The 23926-nt window shown below is 43.0% G+C and overlaps 1 protein-coding gene across 2 annotated transcripts in view; it reads right to left on the bottom strand.

The window, feature by feature from the left end:
• ADAMTS5 (ADAM metallopeptidase with thrombospondin type 1 motif 5) overlaps window positions 1-23319 on the bottom strand; it is a 50307-nt gene extending 26988 nt beyond the window's left edge. Inside the window, exons 1-2 of one of the 2 annotated variants that reach the window (XM_024993812.2) lie at window positions 21514-23319; window positions 8867-8999 (exon numbers count right to left, since the gene is read on the bottom strand). In XM_024993812.2, the coding sequence (XP_024849580.1) occupies window positions 8867-8999; window positions 21514-22629 (1249 nt within the window). In that variant the 5' untranslated portion in view covers window positions 22630-23319. The remainder of the gene's footprint in view (window positions 1-8866; window positions 9000-21513) is intronic. The other variant, NM_001166515.1, reaches the window with a different exon arrangement.
• Between the last annotated feature and the right edge of the window lie 607 nt (window positions 23320-23926).

Genomic DNA, 23926 nt, shown 5'->3' with positions numbered 1-23926 from the left:
ATGAAGCTGAGATTTAAACACATGTGTTCCAGAGGATAAAACAGTGTCAGAGAAAATGTTGACATCTCCTAAAATAATGTACTGTTTTCATCAAAAGGCTTTTTTATGATGGGTTTTTGAGCAATGCAAACCAGAGTTAGCTGAAGGGTGGGCTTCCCAGGCGGTGCTCGTGGTAAAAAACCTGCCTGCCAATGCAGGAGATGGGAGACACACTTTCAATGCCTGCATCAGGAAGATCCCCTGGAATAGGAAACGGCAACCCACTCCAGTAATCTTGCTTGGGAAAATCCATGGATGGAGGAGCCTGGCAGGCTACAGTCCATAGAGTCTCACAGAGTTGGCCACGACTGAAGTGACTTAGCGCAAGATCGAGAAAGAGTCAGGGAGATAGGATCCAGAAAGTCATAGAGAAAGGCAATTATTTCCCTTGGAAAGACAGAGACATTTCTTTCTCTAGGCCAAGTATGGGAAAAAAGTGAATTTAAGATTCAAGGCAGTTTTGAAAGGTAAGGGAAGAGATTTGAGGAAGTTCTACCAAGCTCCCTTACTAAAACAGGATGTGAAAAATCCTAGTGAGGGGGCAAGGCTGATATGGATTAACGACCACAATTCAAGATCTGGGTTTAAAGGAGAGGTTCCAAAGTCTTGCTTCAAGGAAGCATTAGCAGTTATATATGGAACCATTTGTAATCAGTAGACGTGCAAAAGGTTGAAGAGCGGTTTGTTTGCCTTAACTAAGTTAAGCAACCTTATTTACAATGCTATCTTTCTTGGTGAACCTTTAATTCTTGAGTGATGTAATTGGGAGCCACTTCTCACGTAAAATCCCAACACAGTTACAGACCAAACACTGTTAGGCAGTGGGTGAGTTTGTTAACGGCATTCATACACTAAATTTCTTTAAAAAGTATTACAGAAGTCAGAGTGAAATTTACAGTGATGTGGGGGTCCAATTCATTATGTCCCAAGTGATGCAGCCCTTACAACTGTATCTTGATGTTTGAAATTAGTAAAAATCCAGGTGTAGATTATAAGGGCTTCTGTAGAAAATACCCATCTATTCTTAATAGATATTAAACCGTGTCGTAAACATGACAGTCCTGCTAATGAGTGCCCATCACACAAAATAACCTCAGGAAAGAGTTTATTTGAATTATGCGGAGGAAATGAGTTTCGGGTAAATTATGTCAAAGCTCAAAGTCTGTAGGCTAAGAGTCTAAGTGTTAGTTCAGAAACAGCAAACTATTAGTCACCTGGTAATTTTTTTGGACAAGAATCATTTTTTAAAATTGGTGAATAGGCAGAATTTCATTAAATCAATTTCATCTTGGATATTCACAATGTAGATTTTAAAAAGCATCTTGCCTCCTTAAATTCACACATGAATTTGGTGTCAGAAAATCTGAAATAATGGACACCCTGGTGAAGACACATTACAGGAAAATGTTGGTTTAGTTTCTTATTCAACTCAGGTATTACTGTACAACTAGGGCTGATTTATAATATTAACCTCAGGAAGGAAATTGGGTTATTTTTCTAAACTTTGGTCTGTAAATTAAACAGAACTTCAAGCTCTTGTGTCCTGACCCCAAACTGGCCAATAGGCAAGGGGCCGCAGCATCACATCCTAAAAAAATGTCACAAAGAGCTCTGTCATGTGTTTTCTTAAGAAAGCCCAGCTCATGAAGCATCTGTTTCTTAATGAGGTCATGTTTTTATTTTTACCTAATTTTCCAGCTGGGATTATTAAGGTTCAGGAAGGTCTTGCCAGGGGTTGAAAAGGGAGTCAAAAACACACAGGGGATCAGGACGTAGAATCCTTGGTGAAGGAAACCAGGATCCCCAGTAATTGGATCCTACATATCTATTCAAATGCAAATCCTTAAGAGAAGTGATACAACTCTTAAACTCCCATTTAAAAACATTTGTGTTAGTTACCCAGTCCTGTCTGACTCTTTGTGACCCCATGGATTGTAGCCTGCCAAGGTCCTCTGTCCATGGAATTCTCCAGGCAAGAATACTGGAGTGGGTAGCCATTCCCTTCTCCAGGGGGTCTTCCTGACCCAGGGATTGAACCTGGGTCTCCTGCATTGGCAGGCAGATTCTTTACCATCTAAGCCACTAGGGAAGCCCTAAACACAAATGCTAACTGTTATATCAGTGATGTAATTTAGAAGGAAGAAAATAAATTTTTTTCACCTTATAAATAGCTGTGTCAATATCCTTTTGATTCAAATTCAAGACTATCTTTGAAAAGGGACCCTAACAAGCCATTCTAGCATAGTGTCCAAATTTTGGGCTCTGGAGCCAGATAAATTGGATTTAACTTTTCCCCAAGCAGTATACCTAGTTGTTGACCTTAGATCAGTTTAGAGACTTCTCTGTGTGTCAGCATCCTCCTTTCTTGGGTGACTCATTAATAGTACTCACTTCATGGGATTTGGTGAGGCTTAAAGGATATAAAAGTTGCAAAGTGCTTGGAAAATGTGCCTGAGAAATATAAAGGCCCAGTGATTGTTACTGAACTTTATTGTTCTCACTGATATCTTGGGTTGTTATAATTTTAACTTACGAGTAGTTTAATTTTACATAGTTTTTGATAAATTCCGATTACCAGATGCTAGATTACTTGTGTCTGATTAGTAGACACTTGATTACTAGTGTCTGATAATCAGACACTCAATTTGGGAGACAAGGGGACATTTTCTAATCCTAAGAAGGAAAAAAAAATTACATGTTGTGTGTGATATATTTATTTTCTGTCACCTTCAACTTGTTGGCTTTCCATACCCATGGCAGACAACCCATAGGCTTTCCCTAGAGAAATACGAATTGGGGTTTGATTTAAAAACAAACCAACTGATACTAAAACTACATCTTTCAATGCTGCCTCTGGACACGGAGCAAAGACCTATTTCCACCTTTCATCTGGGGGCCAAGAAAGACACTGTATGGCACTGCTCCAAACCGGACAGAAAAAAAAAGCTCAGTTCATGTTGATTACAGCTATGGGTTTTGAGGGTAAATACCAAATTTAATCCTGGCTTCCTTTCACCTCACATCTCACAGCCAGTCCTGACATCTGATTCTGTGTACTTGGCTTTGGTCTATGGTGTTTCCAAGGCCTCTGCAGCCTTTCAAAACATGGCCTCGTTTAATCTAATCGATGGCGGGGGCAGAGTCCCACGCAGATCAGCAGAACCAGAGCACTCCCTCCAACCGCAGCAAAACACAGGCAGCCATACTGTTGTGTCTCCACCACTTCCTAAGTTTCCAGCTGACTATCTGGCCCTGACTCTTTGAGCGGCCTGATTTTAGCTTAGGAAGCATTTTTGGAGTCTTTCATGATGGAGAGATTCACTTAGCACATTTTATAATTAACCACTCTAAGGCAGAGCTTCAGCCTGTTTGCAAACTACGGATATCATGAGTCTAAATAAAATCAGATGGCTCCCCTAGCACATTAGAGGCTGGCCCAACATCAATAAAATTATTATGTTGGAGAACTATGTGTGCAGCAGGTGAAATCATTATTACAAGCCCATAATAAAAGTTTGACAAGTTAAAAACATAAACTCTAAATGTAAACTTACATTCGCTTGAAACTTGCTACAGCTCACATTTGGATTGTAAAACAGCTATAGTCACATTCTTACCTCCACCCATAGTCCAGGGATAGGAACCACGCTCTTGATAGTTTAAAAAACTTTCTCAAAGATCCTAACACTTTACCTGATGTTGACCTGTCCATAAGATAGCAAGAAGGCAGGCAGTAAGGCAATTCTTTACTGCCTGGGCAGTGTCTAGACGCATCAAAATCTATTTTCCAGAAAGCTGTATTGACACCCGTGGACTGCGTCTCCAAAATCTAGCTTTCTGTTAAGAAGGAACAGGAAAGCAGGAAAAGAGAAGTATTCCCATTCACACATGGCACAAGAAGCATCACTTCTCAGAACTGTTCATTTAAGTCACTTCATTATGACTTTAACATCATGGACAGAAAAGGTACAAGATAAAGACTTAAGGCTTGCCTCTGTCTTACATGATAATTCTCAATGTAGGGACATGTTTCAATGGACCGAGTGAAAGAGCAAGTAAAAGTGAGTAAAAGAACAAAAAAAAACTTTGGGGGACTTTCCTGATGACCCAGTGGTTAAAGAATCCACCTTACAATGCAAGGGATGCAGGTTGGATTCCTGGTCTGGGAACTATGATCCCACATGTCTGTAGAGCTACTGAGCCTGCACACTTCACAGCCTGTGGACCCCGATGAAAGATCCTGCACAAATAAACCAAGACCCAAGTGAATAAATTATTAAAAAAGAACAAAAAATTTTATATTCAACTCTCAAGACTGTGTGTTTTAAACGCTTATTGTATAGAAAGAGGAAGTAGTGACTAGAGCATGCCATGAGAAGCTAAACCAGTTAATAAAGGTGAACTTACATGCAGAGTACATCATGCGAAATGCCAGGCTGGATGAAGCACAAGCTGGAATCAAGATTTCTGGGAGAAACATCAATAACCTCAGATATGCAGATGACACCACCCTTATGGCAGAAAGTAAAGAGGAACTAAAAAAACCTCTTGATGAAAGTGAAAGAGGAAAGTGAAAAAGCTGGCTTAAAACTCAACATTCAAAAAACGAAGATAGTGGCATCCAGTCCCATCACTTCATGGCAAATAGATGGGAAAACAGTGGAAACTGTGACAGACTTTATTTTCTTGGGCTCCAAAATCACTGCAGATGGTGACTGAAGTCATGAAATTAAATGACACTTGCTCCTTGGAAGAAAAACTATGACCAACCTAGAGAGCATATTAAAAAGCAGAGACATTACTTTGCCAACAAAGGTCCATCTAGTCAAAGCTATGGTTTTTCCAGTGGTCATGTATGGATGTAAGAGTTGGACCATAAAGAAAGCTGAGTGCCGACGAATTTATGCTTTTAAACTTTGGTGCTGGAGAAGATTCTTGAGAGTCCCTTGGACTGCAAGGAGATCAAGCCAGTCAATTCTAAAGGAAATCGGTCCTGATTATTCACTGGAAGGACTGATGCTGAAGCTAAAGCTCCAATACTTTGGCCACCTGATGTGAAGAACTAACTGATTCATTGGAAAAGACCCTGACGCTGGGCAAGATTGAAAGCAGGAGGAGAAGGGGATGACAGAAGATGAGATGGTTGGATGGCATCACCGACTTGATGGACATTCATTTGAGCAAGCTCCGGGAGTTGATGATGGACAGGGAGGCCTGGTGTGCTGCAGTCTATGGGGTCACAAAGAGTTGGACACGACTGAGCGACTGAACTGAACTGATTTCTTAATTATACCTTTCATTGCTGATAGATGAAATAAAGTAGAAAAATCATGGGAATATCCTGGAAATTTTCTCCACATCTTATGTTTTGAGCACAGAAACGTATTTACCATACACATGAAGCAAATTGCTCATTTTGGAATAGACTCAAGTGAATTCAAAACACTCTGGCAAAACTGAGGTTTCACAGCAGCACTTTATCACCGTATAACCTGTCACCATATCACCATATAGCCTGGATATAACCTCCAGATCTGGAAAGTAGTAAATGTCTAATAAAAAGGGAGGAAATTACATAGAAGAACAGAGTAGAATTAGAATCCAGAGCATAATAAACTCAGGCTGATGGCTACAAGCAACAATCTAAAAATAAAGCCCTGGAAACAGAACAGGGAACTCCATGACCCAAGAGCACACTGGCTGCAGAGGCAAAGCTCTGTAATCGTATACAGATGATTAGGAAATATTTTGTAAGGTTATCTTTGCTACAATTTTTAAGGCTCATACTTTATAACACGTGTTTGCAATATTTAGGTGAAAAGTGAAATTAAAGAATAATAAAGCAATTAGAAAACAAAATGAATGAAAGCCAGATTCCTTTATGAAAGGGAAATTAAACCCATATTCCCCTATATCCAGAACTTACATTTCTCAGATTAGGCCATATGTGACACATAAAGAGAAATGAAATAGGCACTGTTTTATTGGAGAATAAATTACACAGAATTCTAAAGTACATACAAATGATCCAATCAAGAAATTAAAAGGAACATGGAGTGTAGTCAGACAGCAAAGATTTAGGTTTGATTTTTTTGCAGAGAAACCCACATTTCTCCCACATTATTCTCTTGTAGAACCATGTCTACTTAAGAAAAGAAAACTTCTTATTGTACATAAATAGTTTTAATAAAACACCTGTTCTCATTAGCATCTGGCTTCCTACCTCTTTACTGTATCTGCCTGCGTAATCCCTTGTAATTCCCTAGGAATTCAGGAGGGCTGAGAAAGGTGGTGCTAGAAGGTTCTTCATTCCAATTCGGTTGATTTGAGGGTCCATGAAACCTCAAAGAAGCTGCATTTACTGCCACTGTGGTTCCCTTACAAAGAAACCTCCAAGATGCTGTCAGTGTGTGAAAATAGATAACTAGTTGGACCACAAAGAAGGCTGAGCGCCAAAGAATTGATGCTTTCAAACTGTGGTGTTGGAGAAGACTCTTGAGAGGCCCTAGGACAGCAAGGAGATCTAACCAGTCAATCTGAAAGGAAATCTACCCTGAATATTCATTGGAAGGACTGATGCTGAAGCTGAAATTCCAATACTTGGCCACCTGATGCAAAGACCTGACTCACTGGAAAAGATCCCGATGCTGGGAAAGATTGAAGGCAAGAGGAGAAGGGGGCGACAGAGGATGAGATGCCTGGATGGCAACACTGACTCAATGGCCATGAGTTTGTGCAAACTCTGGGAGATACTGAAGGACAGGGAAGCCTGGTGTGCTGCAGTTCATGGGGTCCAAAGAGTTGGACACAACTTAGCAACTGAACAACAACAAGAGGATTGAAGGAAGAAAGCCCGTCCTTCATGGAATCTGAACTCTCTTTTTTAGAAAGTCAATATTAGGGCTCATGAGCTTATGGTGGTTGATGCCACAGTTCCACTTTGTTGCTTATCCCTCATCATTCCTTAACCAGCCTCTGCCTACCAGGGCTTAGAACTTTCCTTATGGAACTTCTCCCATTCTGAATAATGGTGATTAAATACTGGTGTACTTTGAAAATCATCTCTGGGTAGTTACAATGCTTTTGAGTATTTGAATTTATTCTTCTTAGCTTTGCTGAAAAATCAGAATATTGCCTTGCGTGGCTCTTGTGTTTCTCCCACTTACTCACTTGTGCATATATAGATATAAGTAACAAATATTGATGAAAGACCAGTGCTAGGCTGTATTTTTATCAATCAGTTTAATAGGCAAGAGTAAGAGATAGGTGAAGGCATAATCCCAGCCCTGAAGTTTAAATGGCAGCTGTGTTTTAAAAATCTTTGCAGCCATATGAGGTCTTCTGGTGCAGTCACCAGAGGGCCGTCTCATTCATTATTGGTCTACCTTCTAGGGAAAAAACGGGGACTCATTGTCTGAATCTCTTGCCTGAGATAAAACAGAGAACATGGATACGGAGCTGGCAGTCCATCTCAAAGCTAAAGAGGCTCAATTAACAAAGTGTTAAATTGGATTGTGATCAGTGGTGCTCTTGGACAGTTATTTACATTAAGATGTTATGTTTGTGCTTTTTTTTTTTTGCTTAGGTGGTAAGAAGAGTGTCAGTTAAGAAAATTAAGATCATGATTAATATATATTAATTGGAATTTAACTACTGATTTCTATTTTACTGCTTTAATATACGGACTTCTGCAATTGTACTTTTGATGTGAAGTTAAGTCCCCAAAGAAAACATAGCGGCCAAAAATCAACACATTGTGAAATGTTCTTTGCCTACTAACGTGGAAGAAAAGTTTTAATTTCTATTTTAAAATTACTGTGTTAGCTTAAGAAAACTACATCTGTTTAATAAAATACAGCAAAAGGCACAAAAATTTGCACCATACTTTGCCCCCAAAAAGAATGCTAAAAGGTGATACATTTAATAAGTAAATTAGTTAATTAAAAAGCAAAACAGAAGTGATATGAATATAAATAACAGCTGGTATCTATAATTTACTCAACTTGGCCCCTGAAATAATTCAATGAAGTAGGCACTATTATTTCTATATTTCAGATATGAAAACTGAAGCTCAGAGAGTTTAAATCATCAGACGAACAGGACACAGGCAGAAAGTACTCTAGCAAGAACTGAGCCCAGATGTATCTAATTCTAAAACCTAATCCTAAATAGTAAATTAACTTCTCATATGTCTAGTAGCCTCGGTCAGTGATTACAAAACACATATTCCTAATTGCTGGGATATTTGTCATATTTAGTCTAAAATTTCCAGTTTCAGGGTTGAAATGAGTTTCTTAATGTCACCAGGTAAGGAACACTTTACATCAACCCTGGTGACAGATTTTGTTTCATTTTCTTCGCTTCTTAAAAACAAGACTGGAATGGTGACCTTAAGCTATTGATTACCTTTGCCAGGAGTCGATGTATCACTGACAGTGGAATAAAACCTGATGAATTTCTGTGTAAATTGATTTGCCCTGGATGAGTCCACAGAGTGATTTCTAAGACAAACATCTCTGCATTCCATTGTCAACTGTGACAGATTTTATCTCATCAGGTCCTGGGTGGATACTTTACAATGGCAGTAGTAACTTTCTCTGAAACTTTTAAATGGTACCAACAGAAAGGAAGTCTCTACCACGTGTGCCTAACTTTGGTTTCCATCCCTCTTAGGAGTTAACCCTAAAAGTGCAAATATAAACAAATATAATCCCCAAGGGTTATCTGAACCAGGAGAAATCTGGAATTAATTGACAAGTATGCTGGTTCCTGTTGCAGCTGTTACAAGTGTTTGATTTGGCCAGGAAAGAGAAAAGACGCTGCATACCAATTTCGTGAGCCACGGTGAAGGCTGCATGGAGGCCATCGTCTTCAATCACCGCACAGCTGCGCTCAGGAGAGCATATGGTCCCAACGTCTGCCATTCCCAGGGTGTCGCAGGAATGATGCCCACATAAATCCTGCCCAGGAGAAAGAAAGAAATCATTAGAGTCAATTTACATCCAGAAGGAGCCACCTTGTAGAACCACTTGCTCACTCCAAATGTCAACACTGGGATTTGTTGATGGTATCACCTGCTCAGCTCTGGAAATGGTCCAAAGACAGACTGACGGCATTGTCTCTGCTGAGCTTCTCCAGGCCCCAGAAGCACAGAAGGATGATGGGACTCAATTACATTTTAAAAGATGTCCAGGATTGTGGCTTGTCCCGTACAAAAGTAGCCACAGTCTTAACAAAGCTGTATCATGTAAATGTAGGCACGTATCTCATTTTCACATAGGGTCATGCTTAAGAAAGTCTTAATATTCTGACCTAAATTCATGTTAAATGTATCAGAAGTCAAACGTAATAATTTATTTTCCATCACAGGGGCAAAACTGCAATTCTGCCACATATTCATGGCAGAATATAAACTTCTCAGTCATTTGGATAGGAAACTAAGTTTTAATGTATGAGGGTAATTCCTCAAAAGATCATCTCAATTTCCAAATCCAGTGGTAATGTCATAGATTGTTTCTTCAGAAATGTATACAATCTTTCCCAAAGTGTTTAATGTAGTGTTTCTCAATTTGATCAATCCTCAGAAAATATAGGTAACATATTGTGGGTGCTCAGTCACTCAGTCATGCCTGACTCTTTGTGGCCCCATGGACTGTAGCCCACCAGGCTCCTCTGTCCATGGAATTTTCCAGACAAGAAACTGGAGTGGGTTACCATTTCCTCCTCCAGGGGATCTTCCCAACCCAGGGATCGAACCCAAGTCTTCTGAGTCTCCTGAATTGGCAGGCAGAATTTTACCACTAGTGCCACCTGGGAAGCCCCTGTAATATATTGTATTTATATAAATGAGTGTATGCATTTGTCTGGTGAGAAGTTGTATAGCTTATAAGAGTTTCTCAAAGGACAACATGATCACACCTCACTAATGGTTGTGAAAACTGGCTCAGTCGTGTCCGACTCCTTGCGACCCCATGAACTGTCTCTAGGCCAGAATACTGGAGTGGGTAGCCCTTCCCTTCTCCAGAGGGTCTTTCCAAGCCAGATCTCCCACATTGCAGGATTCTTTACCAGCTGAGCCAAAAGGGAAGCTTGTTACTCATGGTTAAGATGATCAAATTAGATGAAAGAGACAGCAACAAGACAAATTTAAATTATGAAGCATAAAGAGAAAATAGAAGCCAAAATTTATGATATAGATTTGTAACTATAAACTTTCCACTAAATGTTATTTGAATATTAATGGACATTAGCTTTTCTTGTATTTGACTCCTGTTTTCAATGAAAATGAATTGAGAGTGTGTATATTTCTATCAAAGAAACTGTAAGTGAATAACGGCAGAAGAGTTTTATAAAATATTGATTACTATGAAAGATGACTGTTTACTAATTAAAATTGTTCTTTCTATTGCAGTTATTATCTTTGTGTCTCCAACTACCACAATGTCTGACTTTCAACAGGAACTCAACAAACATTTGCTTAATTGAAGGTGAGTTCTCAGATGCAATGTCGACCTCACACGCCTTTATTTTTTGTTCATTTATATTTTGATGACATAAGCTAATATTTTTATCCTACCAGGATGAAGAGAAAAGATGTTTATCTTATGTGGACTTTTGCCTTACTGAACATTGTCACACATGTTTAATATGCTGTATGCTAACAAGACTGCAATAGACTCCAGGAAGCCAACACGAGATGTTACTACTATATAATCAATGCCACCTAGTCAATGTCTACATACTCTTCTAACTCTGCTCTATGTTGCTGCATGGAAGTCCAGCCAAGGTGAATAATATTTAAAAGATATACGCTACAATCTCCCTACTTTTTCAGATCCTTACTGTGTTCCATATGAGATCCCAGCTGTGATGAACTGTACTGTGGCCGCCATGTCATTACAACTTCAGACAGTGGAAATCTCAGCCAAGTACCTTTGGTGAATCGAGTCACCAAACCAACAATAGCCTCCCAAAGTCTCCTGGGTATCCTCATATGCCATCTTGTGGGATGTCAAATTACTACTGTTGAGAACAAATTAGTAGTTTTTAAAATTGAAATTAGAACACACGTTTGCATAACAATCGGTCTTTGAGATAATTGTATAGTTGAATGCATGTTTTAATCCATTTTTTTCCTCCAGTCATTTTAGTAGCTTTAAGACCAAAGACCGGGGTCATGGTTTAAGTGAATTGCTGGACACTGTAGGTTATTTCTGCACATGCAAATTTTTTTTTTTTAAACAAGGATTTATGTTTACCTTCACAGTTTGGGGTTATTATCTTCAAATGACAAAATCTAAGAAATGTTTCCCCTTCTTACGCTTTACTTCATTAATAAGCTTGGATGAAGAGTCACAGCTAATGGAAATGACCTCTTGTTCTACACAGAGTTTAATGTGGATTCTTCATCTCTCTCTGTTTACTGATAATCAATTGCTCATTAGAGCCCATCAACCCTCCTTGTCATCCTTGAATTGCATTAAATGCATTTGGCCCTTTGCCATGGAAATTTGTACATGTGACAAAATTATGAACAAAAGCAGTTTTTTTTTTTTTTTTAAATCACATTGATTAAACCCCTTGACTGCATAGCCACAGTCTTTATTTCTGTAACTGTAATTATGTGAACTGGCAACCTTTCCATTTTACTTATGCAGTTTCAAATCATGGCAGCCCAGTAATGGTGTCTTCCTCAAGACTGACAATGAATGCCTGTGCTTCTCTGTGATCCAACGTTCACTCTAATCCACTAAAACTGAACTTGTGCATCAAATTATTAACACATCAAACTCATCTCTATTTTCTGATGATGATTTATAACAACATTTACAGGTGCAAAGCTTATTTGAAGTTTATAGGTGTTTTTGTTTTTTTTTAATTCAGAGCAGGATTAAGCATCCTAGTGAGACAATAGCATATCTACGTATCTACCTGTCTGTCCATCCATTCATCTATCTTCCAAAACTGGAGGTAGGAGATACTGCTGCTGCTGCTGCGTCGCTTCAGTCGTGTCCGACTCTGTGCGACCCCATAGACGGCAGCCAACCAGGCTTCCCTTCCCTGGGATTCTCCAGGCAAGAACACTGAAGTGGGTTGCCATTTCCTTCTCCAATGCATGAAAGTGAAAAGTGAAAGTGAAGTCGCTCAGTCGTGTCCGACTCTATCGACCCCATGAACTGCAGCCTACCAGGTTCCTCCATCCATGGGATTTTCTAGGCAAAAGTACTGGAGTACTAAAGGAATGAAAACCACAAAAGGTATCCACGTAAGAGTCAAATGAATTAAGAGTGCTGACAAGGATTCTTCTGCTTAGTCAGTATAAATCTGAAGGTTAATTTATATCTGTTATGTTAAAGATGGTTCTTTTTAAGCAGGATTGATTTCATGATATTGATATGTATAGACAATGATGCAATGGAAAATTGAATACAATGTAAGGGTTTCGAGAGCACGCAGAGATTTAACCAGTGGGCTTTGGGGTGTTCCTGGCTGGAGGACAGGACTGGGACACTGTATCTAAAATAGAGCTGAAATGGTCAGCAAGACCAGGGAAAGCTTGACAAAGAGGTCATTGACATGGTGACTAGGGGTGGCCATTTACAATGTCATGAATATGGCAGTATCTGTGATTCATCATGGAGTTTAGAAGGACTCACAGTGTACCAGACCTATTCTTGCAGATGGAGCGGGGAGTAGGGAGCCAGCAAAGCATGCTACCTTGAAATGCAGGTGCCTGGAAGCTAATACAACTTGGAAAATTAAAGTGATTGGTACTGGGTGGAGAAAAGGAACTAAGTAGACATGAATGTGCAAACTGGAAGTAACAGAAAGAGATGTAGGGGAGACTGGTCTCTCAGGCAGCACAAACGCACTGGGGGAAGGAAGGAAACATGGAGGCTGATAAGAGCAGATTTGATCACATCTGCAGAACAGCAGCCAGAATGAAGGCAGAGTGCTTTGTAAGGGGGAATCTGAGTTAACTAACACTTCAGTTCAGTTCAGTTCAGTCGCTCTGTCCTGTCCGACTCTTTGCGACCCCATGAACTGCAGCACACCAGACCTCCCTGTCCATCACCAACTCCCAGAGTTTATGAAAACTCATGTCTATCGAGTCAGTGATGCCATCCAACCATCTCATCCTCTCACCCTCTTCTCCTCCTGCCCTCAATCTTTCCCAGCATCAAGGTCTTTCCAAATGAGTCAGTTCTTCACATAAAGTGGCCAAAGTATTGAAGTTTCAGTGTCAGCATCAGTCCTTCCGATGAATATTCAGGACTGATTTCCTTTAGGATGGACTGGTTGGATCTCCTTGCTGTCCAAGGGACTTTCAAGAGCCTTCTCCAACATCACAGTTCAAAAGCATCAATTCTTCAGCACTCAGCTTTCTTTATAGTCCAACTCTCACATCCATACATGACTACTGGAAAGATCGGCAGAGTTATGTCTCTGCTTTGTAATGCGCTATCTGGGTTTCTCATGGCTTTTCAGCTAGACCCCTACCTATTGTTGATCGGCTGGTCGCTGCTGTTGAGGTGCTCGACAGTTGTGGCAAAGTGATGCTCAGCCTTGCTTCTCCCAGTGTTTGTAACAGTACTTTCTATTAAATATTTATACAGATATTACCACTCAAAAGGACAAGCTTGGGCTTCCCTGGGGGCTCAGTGGTAAAGAATCCGCCTGCCAGTGCAGGAAATGAGGGTTTGATACCTGGGTCAGGAAGATCCTCTGGAGGAGGGAATGGCAACCCACTCTAGTATTCTTGCCTGTAGAATGCCATAGACAGAGGAGCCTGACCAGCTGTAGTCCATGGGGTTGAAAGAGTTGGACACGACTGAGCCACTGAGCACATACATGAGGACAAGCCTGGCGCTCAAGGGAAGGGCAGAGAAGAGGGTTTACGTAGCCTTGCGTGTCTGCCTATCTGTCTGCCCAGTTCTTAATGAAGAAGAATTATTGATAGGAGAAAGGGGTGTGGTACATATTATGGCCATCAGTATAACTCAGATATACACTTATTCATCATAATTCATATTTTTCCTGTGGGATCCTATTAAGATTTTTTGGTGTGGAGCATTTTTAAAGTCTTTATTGAATTTGTTATAATACTGCTTCTGTTTCATGTTTTGGTATTTTGGCCTCTGTGAATGTGGGATCTTAGTTCCCTGGCCAGGGATCAAACGGACACCCCCTGCCTTGGAAGGTGAGGTCTTAACCACTAGACTGCCGGGGAAGTTCCCCTGGATCTGATTCTTGAGGTGTCATTTCCCTCTCTGGCTATCTAAATGGCATCCCCCCAATAACAGAGGGTCTTATGTGGGCCTCAGCAGAGACTACATTATTTGGGTCTGTTTAGCCGAAAAAGACGATGTCCCATGTTATGCAATCTCCATCTGTGCTTCTGGATACAGCTAGGTAACACAAAACACAGAGAGCCCTGCTGGATTAGGGACCAAGGGCCCTGGGTACACTTACTCCTAAAACAATTACTGTGTGGTCACAACCTGCCAGACACTGTACTAAGTGCTGCCAGTGTAGTGAATAAATAAAACAAGATCTGATCTCAATGTGACATGACATGATTTAGACACGTCCAGAGGGAGGCAGACTGAACAGGCTATTGAGGGATTTCAGAAGAGGATGACACACGCTCCTTGGGGAAATCAACAAAGGTGTCTCAAAGGAGGTCACTGGATCTCAAGGGATGAAAAGATGTTTGACAATGTTAAAAAAAAAAGTGAAAGTGTTAGTCTCTTGGTCATGTCTGACTCTTTGTGACCTCATGGACTATAGCCCACCAGGCTACTGTGTTCTGGAATTTTCCTGGCAAGAATACTGGAGTGGGTTACTATTTCCTCCTCCAGGGGATCTTTCCAACTCAGGGATCAACTCATGTCTCCTGCAGTCCCTTTATTGGCAGGTGGATCCTTTACCACTGAGCCACCTGGGAAGCATAATCTTTATCTCTATGGTATGTCTGGTGAAATTCAATAACCTACAGGCTCAGTATAATACATACGAAATGCACTGAGAAAGATATTCCAGAAAAGAAGCTGAAAGTGATGGATAAGACACCTGGTGACCTCATTAACTTGCCTGCCTCTCCTGGCCACATCAGATCGGGCACTGTGAGTCACAGATGTCTCAGGTAGCTGTCCTCTCTTTCTCGCTCATTTCATTGTTCCTTCCTGTCTATCACTTAAGGCTTTTAAAGGGTCCTTTGTCTCCTGTGAGATCTCTACTGCTACTGCTGCTAAGTCACTTCAGTCGTGTCCGACTCTGTGTGACTCCATAGATGGCAGCCCACCAGGCTCCCCTGTCCCTGGGATTCTCCAGGCAAGAACACTGGAGTGGGTTGCCATTTCCTTCTCCAATGCATGAAAGTGAAAAGTGAAAGTGAAGTCGCTCAGTCGTGTCCGATTCTTCACGACCCCATGGACTGCAGCCTTCCAGGCTCCTCCGTCCATAGGATTTTCCAGGCAAGAGTATTGGAGTGGGGTTCCATTGTGAGATCTCTACCTATATGCTACGTAAGTTACCTTTCAGCATCCTGATGTGCTGGGTGCTAAGTAGCTTCAGTCGTGTCCAACTCTCTGTGATCCTATGGACTGTAGCCAGCCAAGCTCCTCTGTCCATGGGATTTTTCAGGCAAGAATACTGGAGTGGGTTGCCACTCCCTCCTCCAAGGCATCTTCCTGACTCAGGGATCAAACCTGAGTCTCTTGTGTCTCCTGTGTCTCTTGAATTGGCAGGGTCTTTACCACTAGCGCCACCTGGGAAGCCCCTGTCCTTTCATACCTAAAGCTTATTCTATTTCCCAGGATTGCCATGCTGCCTCTGGGCAACTCCAAGAATTAATTTGGTGTTTCTACAATGCCTATATCCTCCTTATGGATCTGGTTAATTCTCCTCTTTCTTCCAAACTGAACTCAGATGGGTTAGGCTACCTTCTAATGTACTCCCATGACACTTAATGACCACATATCTTAAAACATCATCACACTGTAGAACAATCATCTACTTCTTTTCTGTTTCCTACATTAGGATTCTTAGGAAAAGGGCCACTTTTCAAACCTCTGAATCCCTCTTTGCCTATTAGAAATATATTGAATGTTTTCATAAATTCATTGTAATATTTTTATCTTAGAGACCACTTAATAGGACAGCTTCCCTCTCAGCCATTTGTCAGCTGTTACTGGGAGAAGTTTATCTCTGTTTCTCTTTGTATGCATGTCCTTATCTGTCAAATGATAATAGGATCAGATGCATGCACATTGTTGAAAGAATTAACTCTTAAATGATTTATGACTATGAATAGCATCTTATGAAATGCTCAACAAAAGCTGGTTGAATCCAAATAAAATCTATCCATCCTTTGAGGACCAATTCAATTCTCCATTTACAATAAAGCCTGTATAAAGATCCAGAGGCAGAATTGATTGTTCCCTTCTTTTTCCTTTCTCAGCTTTTGTTTATAGCTCAGTTGCAGCAATTATCAGAGCTTTCCTAATATTAGAGTAATATATGCATATATGTGAGCCTCCCAGGGAGTAACTAGTGGTACTTGTACTAGTACAACCAGCTTGCCAGTGTAGGAGAGGTGGATTTGATCCCTGGATTGAAAAGATCCCCTGGAGGAGGGTGAGGTAACTCACTCCAACACTCTTGCTTGGAGAATCCCATGGACAGGCTATAATCCACTGCATCAACTCAAACAACTTAGCTTGCAGGCACAACACATATACATATGTAAGTGGACAAAGGTCCGTATAGTCATAGCAGTGGTTTTTCCAGTAGTCATGTACAGAAGTGGGATTTGGACCATGAAGAAGGCTGAGCACTGGAAGAATTGATGCTTTTGAATTATGGTACTGGAGAAGACTCTTAAGAGTTCCCTGGACTGCAAGGAGATCCAACCAGTCCATCCTAAAGGAAATCAGTCCTGAATATTCATTGGAAGCACTGATGCTGAAGCTGAAGCTCCAATACTTTGGCCACCTAATGCGAAGAGCCGACTCATTGGAAAAGACCCTGATGTTGGGAACGATAGAAGGCAGGAGGAAAAGAGGGCAGCAGAGAATGAGAGGGTTAGACACCATCACTGATTCAGTGGATATGAATTTGAGCAAACTCAAATGGTGGATGATGGGAGATGGTGGAGGACAGGGGAGCCTGGCATGCTGAAGTCCATGGGGTCACAAAGAGTTGGACATAGTGACTAAACGACAACAACATGCATATATCTGCTTCCTCTCCCCTGGTGACAAGCCGGAGTGGGCAGGGATGAGATATTTTCTTACTCCCTTCAACTCCCTAAATGAGTGTCTCACAAAAAGGAGGTGCTCAGATGCATGAGCTGAATATAAGAGAGACGACAGTGAAATATATCCTCTGTGTCATGGTTTATTGTCTCTGATCTAATGGCTTTTGATTTTGTGGAATATTCTTCATGACTACTTAATTTAGACATAATTTATTTACAACATTATGTTAGTTTCAGGTGTGCAAACTAATGATTCAATAGACACATATATTGCAAACTGATCGCCATAGTAAGTCTACTTAACATCCATCACAAAGTTTTACCCTCGTGATGTAGAACTTTTAAGACCTACTCTCAGCAATTTTAAATTCATAACTTATTATTTAAATGTCAACTTGAACGGCTGAAACTTCCCCCTGTCTTCCCAATTCTGAGTTATTTAGCTTTTTACCACTTAGAATTGACCTATTGGCTATGATTCTTTGAGAAGGCTTTCCTTGTGAGTTTAAATGGGATTTGAACTCAAATGTGTGATAGAATCAGTTAATCTAGCCTACAAGCAAATAATAAAGAGCTCATCCTTTTCCCTCTTCCAAGCTCCCAATCTTCTTCTAGGGCGCCCTATCATGATAGCTAGCTAGTAATTCTGAGTGGAGTCCCTGTTACAATGTAAGAGTTCCCCTTATAATGCCTTACAGCATTATAAGGCAGAACGTAGATTGGCAATTTGGGATTGACATGTACATACTGCTATGTTTGAAACAGATAACCAACAAGGACCCACTGTGTAGCACAGGGAACTCTGTTCAACACTCTGTAATAGACTGAATGGGAAAAGAATTTGAAAAAGAATAGATACATGGATTTGCATAATTGAATCACTTTGCTGTATACCTGAAACTAACACCAATATAAAAAATACTTTAAAAATAAGACCAATTATAGGAGCAAGGTGTTAACTGATAATTACCTGTTAACTGGCACACTGATGATTCATGAAAATGAATGAACTGCTTCTATTGTATAGTTTGATAGCTGGTTCAGTTTCGATCCAACCCTTCCAATCCATGAAAAAGTCAAGCTTTCACTGATGTGGTGCAGAGGGCAGAAAATATTAAACAAACAATTTCCCACTGTGTTCTCAAGCAGGCAGGTGTTTTACCTCTAAAAAAAATTGCATGGCCCCCAAAGTGGGTTTAGGAGTTTGTCTTTAAAGAAACTATCTTAAAAAGAAAAAAAAAAAAAAAAGAGGAAGCTAAGAACCAGAAAAGGATTCTGGAAGGCAAAAATAAATCCTAGGGTGCTCGGATTTCTACTGTTTGATGGAAGAAGTGGTGTGAATTCCAGTGTAAGTGCCACTCCGGGATGAAAACTGCTCCTCTTGCAAAAAAAAGTGACTGGTGCTAAGTTTCTCTAGTTAGGACAGCACCAAGTGCTGGGGAACGGCGCTAACAGTGAAGTCTGTTAGTTTGATAAATGAATTACCAGCAGTATTCTGCTGACTCCTACACACAGCAATCAAGGTGGCCTCGGCTAGTCAACAGGGGTGGAAAACATATCCTCACACATTTGCTTCATGCCTGAAAAACAAGCAATTTAGGAGAAGACATCTGGACACAGAATTTGAACAGTGCTCAGAGCCCATCAAAACATGGATTTCATGGCTTGGCGTCTGGCTGCTAAGCAACGTACTTCTTACATTCAAAACAGAGTTGTAAAAGTGGGATTCTGATGCCAACTCCGGGTATTTCTCATTGAAAAAAAACAGCCATGAAAGTTTTTCTTTAGATCCCAGATATCTGATTTCCATGAAACTGAAGATCTCAGATCATTTCTCCTTTAGTTCCCCTTGGTTTCCATACTCTGAAGTATTAACCAGAGACTGACATTCTATTTTAAAGTACTCCCCAGTGAATGCTATGTGAGAATCTTGCTATATTCTTCTCAGCCCCTAATTAATTGTGCTTTTTAAATTAGATGCATATAATCATGATAATATGCTTTTCAAATATTTGGTTCTCATCAAGTTAGATGTATATACCAGAGAGCCAGCCACCAGCTAAATGAGATTTACTTTACTGCTTCTGCTTGGCAAGGAGGCCAGGGAGGGCCCATGTAAAATATTTTCATGTGTAGACTAGCTTGAAAAATGAATGTCCTTATAGTACTTATTAAAATGAAGATAGATGTTAATTTATTCCTTCCTTATCTAATAAAAGGTACTGATATATTCCAAAGCTTGGAAAATAGGAATTGTTAACTACTCAAATGAAATCCAGAAAAGGCAACAGGCAAATCATTTAGATTCACTGACTAGTTTTACTTTTTTCCTTTTTATTCTAAGACGCAATTAGGAAAATTATAGGGCGGGAACTAGAGAGTCATGGGGTCTTCTATTTATGTTTACTTAAAAAATTATGGAATCTGCATTTGTATTAAAAATGAGAGTGCACCATGACAATGTTCAAAGGGAACACTTTGGAGTAGTATGCCTACAAAAGTATTTTTTCTTCTGTCTTTGGAGAACTTCCTTCCATAAACTCTCTGAAGCCTCCTTCTTGGCAGCCTCTAGTGATGTAGCAAAGCAAGAAATCCAGACACGGAAAGTTGCTTACCAAAAAAAAAAAAAAAGACCTGGAAACCAAATAAGAAAGGGATAGTTTTACAGGAGAACTTCACTTCATATGGAAGGCCACAAAAGTGAATGCTCTTCCGTTTTAAAGATTAATGTTGTGCAGAAAAATTAAAGGATGGTGTCCAGGAGATCATTTAATGCAGAGAAAGATTTTCCATCTTGCAAAGCACCCTGTACTGTCGGCATCTCCCTAACTGCTGCCCTCCAGCGTCTTTATTTACATGTGGTTTGCATTTATGTCCACCCCATGAACCACAAGTGTTTCTTCACTCCAAATTTATCAACACTTTTCCTTCATACCAGGAGTGCCTTAGTAAAAATAGGAGAATTAGGTGGTGGAGCTGTGTGATTCTGAAACCTCCTGCAAGCCGTCATTGAATTTCCTGTCCTATTTCTGTTCGTTCCCTTTTGTACCATGAATTTGCATAATATTCCAAAGTTTCTAATCCCTCCTCTATCCTGGATGGATCTCAAGCACTTAAAGAATGTGCTATCAAGGTCCATTCTTACCAGACATCTGAGAGCATGACTCAAAACTGCCAATCAGAGGACAGCTGTGAAAACCGAGGCTCAGAGCTCCCAGCAAAACCAGCACAAAACCATCTCAGACTCTGTATCCGAATGTCATACTTTGGTGGTGGTCTACATAGGTACTGGGTTACTCCCAGAACCTCTGAGTCTATAAAGATCATTTTTTCCCCTCCCATTACCTCCGTCCTTAAAAGAGGGAAATCCTGGAAAAACATTCCTTCATGTCTTGACTCTCTGCCCAGATCTTTCCGCTCTGGGACTTCAGAAACATTCATCCAAAACCCAAACATGCGAGTTGGATGTGACCCTTGACAGGCAGCTGTGGACAACCTAGCAGTGCTTGCTGTGCACTGAAGAACCAGGCAAAGGCGTTGCTAAGGAACCTCACAAGACTGGTTTCTATATCCTGCTGGCCCTCCCGCATCTCTTCCATCCAAGGAACCAAGTTTCCACCAAGGTGGATATGTAAGAACGCCATTAGAAAGCCAGATGAGAAAATGAATCCTTCCTTTAGAAAGTCTTCTTTTGACTTATGTCCCGAAAGAGGTTCAAGGAAGAAGGTTGGGCATTTACAGAGGAAGATGGTAGATAAGGGTGACTACCGTGAATCACCCATCACAGCCCTCTACATCAGGTTAGCCAAGGTTCTACCTTTGGGTTCATTGGAAAGTAGATGACCCCTGATTCCAAAAACAGACTCAGCTTTCCCCTTCTCCCCACGGAACCGTGCACATTTCCCCAAGAATGCTAGCCCAGCCCATTTTATCCTATTTGCACCTCTATGGTATCAGATCTCAGACTGGAGACATCCAACCTGATGGATTGATGTCTAAGCCCGACTTGGTCATTTAAGGTTTGATTTGCTGCTGACTCTATACTCTGAAAACACGAGCACAGTGGGAGGCTGTCATGGGTTTCCTGCAAGGAGCAGATCAGTAAACCCATGGGGCCAGGCGGTTCGTGGGAGAAAGAAGGCTGTCAACAAGGCCATCCCTTTGACCTACCTCCTTACTGCAGGGCTTGAACCACTCACCCAGGCGGGACCTACCTCCCGAGTAAACAGGATGGCCGCGTCATAGTGCTCCTCGTGATCATCCCCTAGCTGGTTGTGCTGGTGCTGCCACTTGCAGAAGTTCTTGAGCGTGGTGGCCGCGTTCTTGCTCACCTCCAGGCTCTTGTCCTTATCGCCCAGCACCACCACCTTCACCACGACCAGGCGGATGTGGTTCTCGATGCTGGCGTGGCTGTACAGCTTGTTGGCGATGGAGGCCAGGGTCAGTAGGTAATGCTGGAGGCCCCGGCCGTACATCCGCGCCATGGATGCGTCGGCCACTAGGAGCAGCTCCACCTGGCGGGCCCGGGAGATTGAGCGGCGCCGCCGCCGCCACCACGTCCGTGGTCCCTGACTCCCGTCGGACGAGGGAGCCGACTGGCCCGGGAGCTGCTGCGGGGCCAGAGCCCAGCGTCCGTCCGGGCGGCTGGGCGCCGGGGGGCGCTCGCGGGCGCCTGGCGGGGACGCGTGGGTCTCGCAGCTGGTGCGAGGAGGCAGAGCCTCAAAGCTGAAACCCTCGCGGGTATAGACGTGCAGGATTCGCGCGGACTCGTCCCCGTAGACTCGCGCATCGCCCTCCGCCTCTGCCCAGGGACCGCGCAGCAGCGGCTGCAGGGTGTAGCGCGCGCGCTTGACCGCGAAAAAGCCGTCGAGGCCGCCGCAGAGGTCAAAGACTGCCAGCGAGCGCGGGCTGCCGTCCACCGTGCCCCGATAGAAGCAGTGGCCCCGGTGGCGCCGGGTCGCGTTCGGCCCGCCTCCTGCGGGCACCAAGCCAGCGGCGCCCACCGAATCGTCCCTTTCCAAGTCCAAGAGGAACCGCCGACCTCCCGCGTAGACGAGGTAGCCCACCTTGCCGCCGCCGGAGTAGAGCTGGTCGATGTTCTGCACGAGCCCGCGGCTCCCGCGCTGCGGCGCCAGGGGGTGCGGGTGGCCCGGAGGCTCGGCCGGCTCCTGCGCCTCCTCCCCCCGCCGCCCACGGGGCTGGGCGGCCGCAGCCACAGCAGCAGCCCGAGGCTGCCCGGCTTTATCCTGGGCAGGTGCCGCGGTGGGGCCGGCGGCCACCGGGGGCAGGCGGAGCGCGCACAGCATCAGGGCCGCCCACCCGAGCAGCATAGTGCGCTGCCCGCGGGGAGGGGCTGCGCGCCGGGGGGCACTTGGTGGGTTATTTGTTATTAGCTCTGGAAGTTACCGGGGCGGGAGGTGGGGATACACATACACTTGCTTGCAAGGTTGAGTCTAGTGTCGGAGGGAGGGGGAACCCGGTAGCAGCGCCAGCCTGTCCCGGCCGCGATGCCAGCGTGCGAACTTTTCTTTGTTGCTTTGGAAAATGTTTGGATTCGGGCTCCGGAAAGAAGAGGAAAGAAAGAAAAGGAAAAAAGAAAAAAAAAAAAAAAAAAAAGCCGGGTTGCGGATATTCAGCAAGTACTAGAAAAGGGGGGAAAACCCAAACACGGCCAGGATCGGGGCACCAAGAAAAGTCAGGAAGGTGCCGCGCACCAGGCGGGAGACTGGTGCATGCTTTCCTCCAGGCTCCTTGCTGCTCCCGACCCGCCGGCCGCGGGGTTCCCAGCTCCGGAGCCGGCTTCTTTTCTTATTTGGGGGGTCTCCTTGACTCTACTGGAACAGGTCAGAAGGGAAGAAGAAGAGGGAAAAAAGGCAGAAAAATTAAAACAAAAATGCCAGGGGCGGCCTGGGGCAAGCCAGCGAAGCGGCGCGTCTGGGTCCCTTCGGATGCGGTGTCTTCCTGCCCGCCGTCATCCCCAGTCTGCCGCTGCGAGCGCCGAGAGCAGCGCGAGCGCTGTGAAGATGCGAGGAGGTGGAACAATGAATTTATAGCGGCATGCCATCCTGCAATGGCAATTTCAACAATTCGTCACTGCAAGCTGCCTCTTAAAGGGAGAGCTTCCCCCAACACTCCCACCCTTCCTGGTCCGCGCCTAATCAGATGGGGGAGGGCGGGCCTGGGATGGGGTGGGGGGGTTGATCGAGGAAAGGGCGACCGCGGAGGAGGAAGGGACCCGGCGAGGTGGAAGGAGGGAGGAGGGAGAGAGCAAGGGCGAAGGGGGAGAAAAAAGTATTTGAGGAAGCAAAACAGATTTCCTTGGCCGCATTTAAAGCCACAGCGGCTCGGGGTTTGTCTGATATTTCACAACCAATGGGGTTGGCTAACCTCGGCTTACCTCATCTCCAGAAGGGGTGTTTTTGGTGTGCTTTTCAAGTTACTGAGACGTTTCAAGTCTCTCCCTGCCTCCTTCTCGCCTGCTTTTCTTTCCCTCGGTAGGAAGTTCCTGCCGCAAGTTTTTTCCCCTCTCTCTTTGCAGGCCGGTGCGCGCCGGCCTCGCAGACCTTGCAGCAGCGCATCCACCAGCCAAGGGCTTTCGGCTTCCCGTGCACCCCCTCGCCCTGCGCT

The sequence above is a fragment of the Bos taurus genome, chromosome 1, assembly GCF_002263795.3.
Source record: "Bos taurus isolate L1 Dominette 01449 registration number 42190680 breed Hereford chromosome 1, ARS-UCD2.0, whole genome shotgun sequence".
NCBI classification, from domain to species: domain Eukaryota; kingdom Metazoa; phylum Chordata; class Mammalia; order Artiodactyla; family Bovidae; genus Bos; species Bos taurus.
The sequence above is the reverse complement of the archived record's forward strand: the minus strand, read 5'-3'. Positions and strand labels throughout refer to the sequence as shown.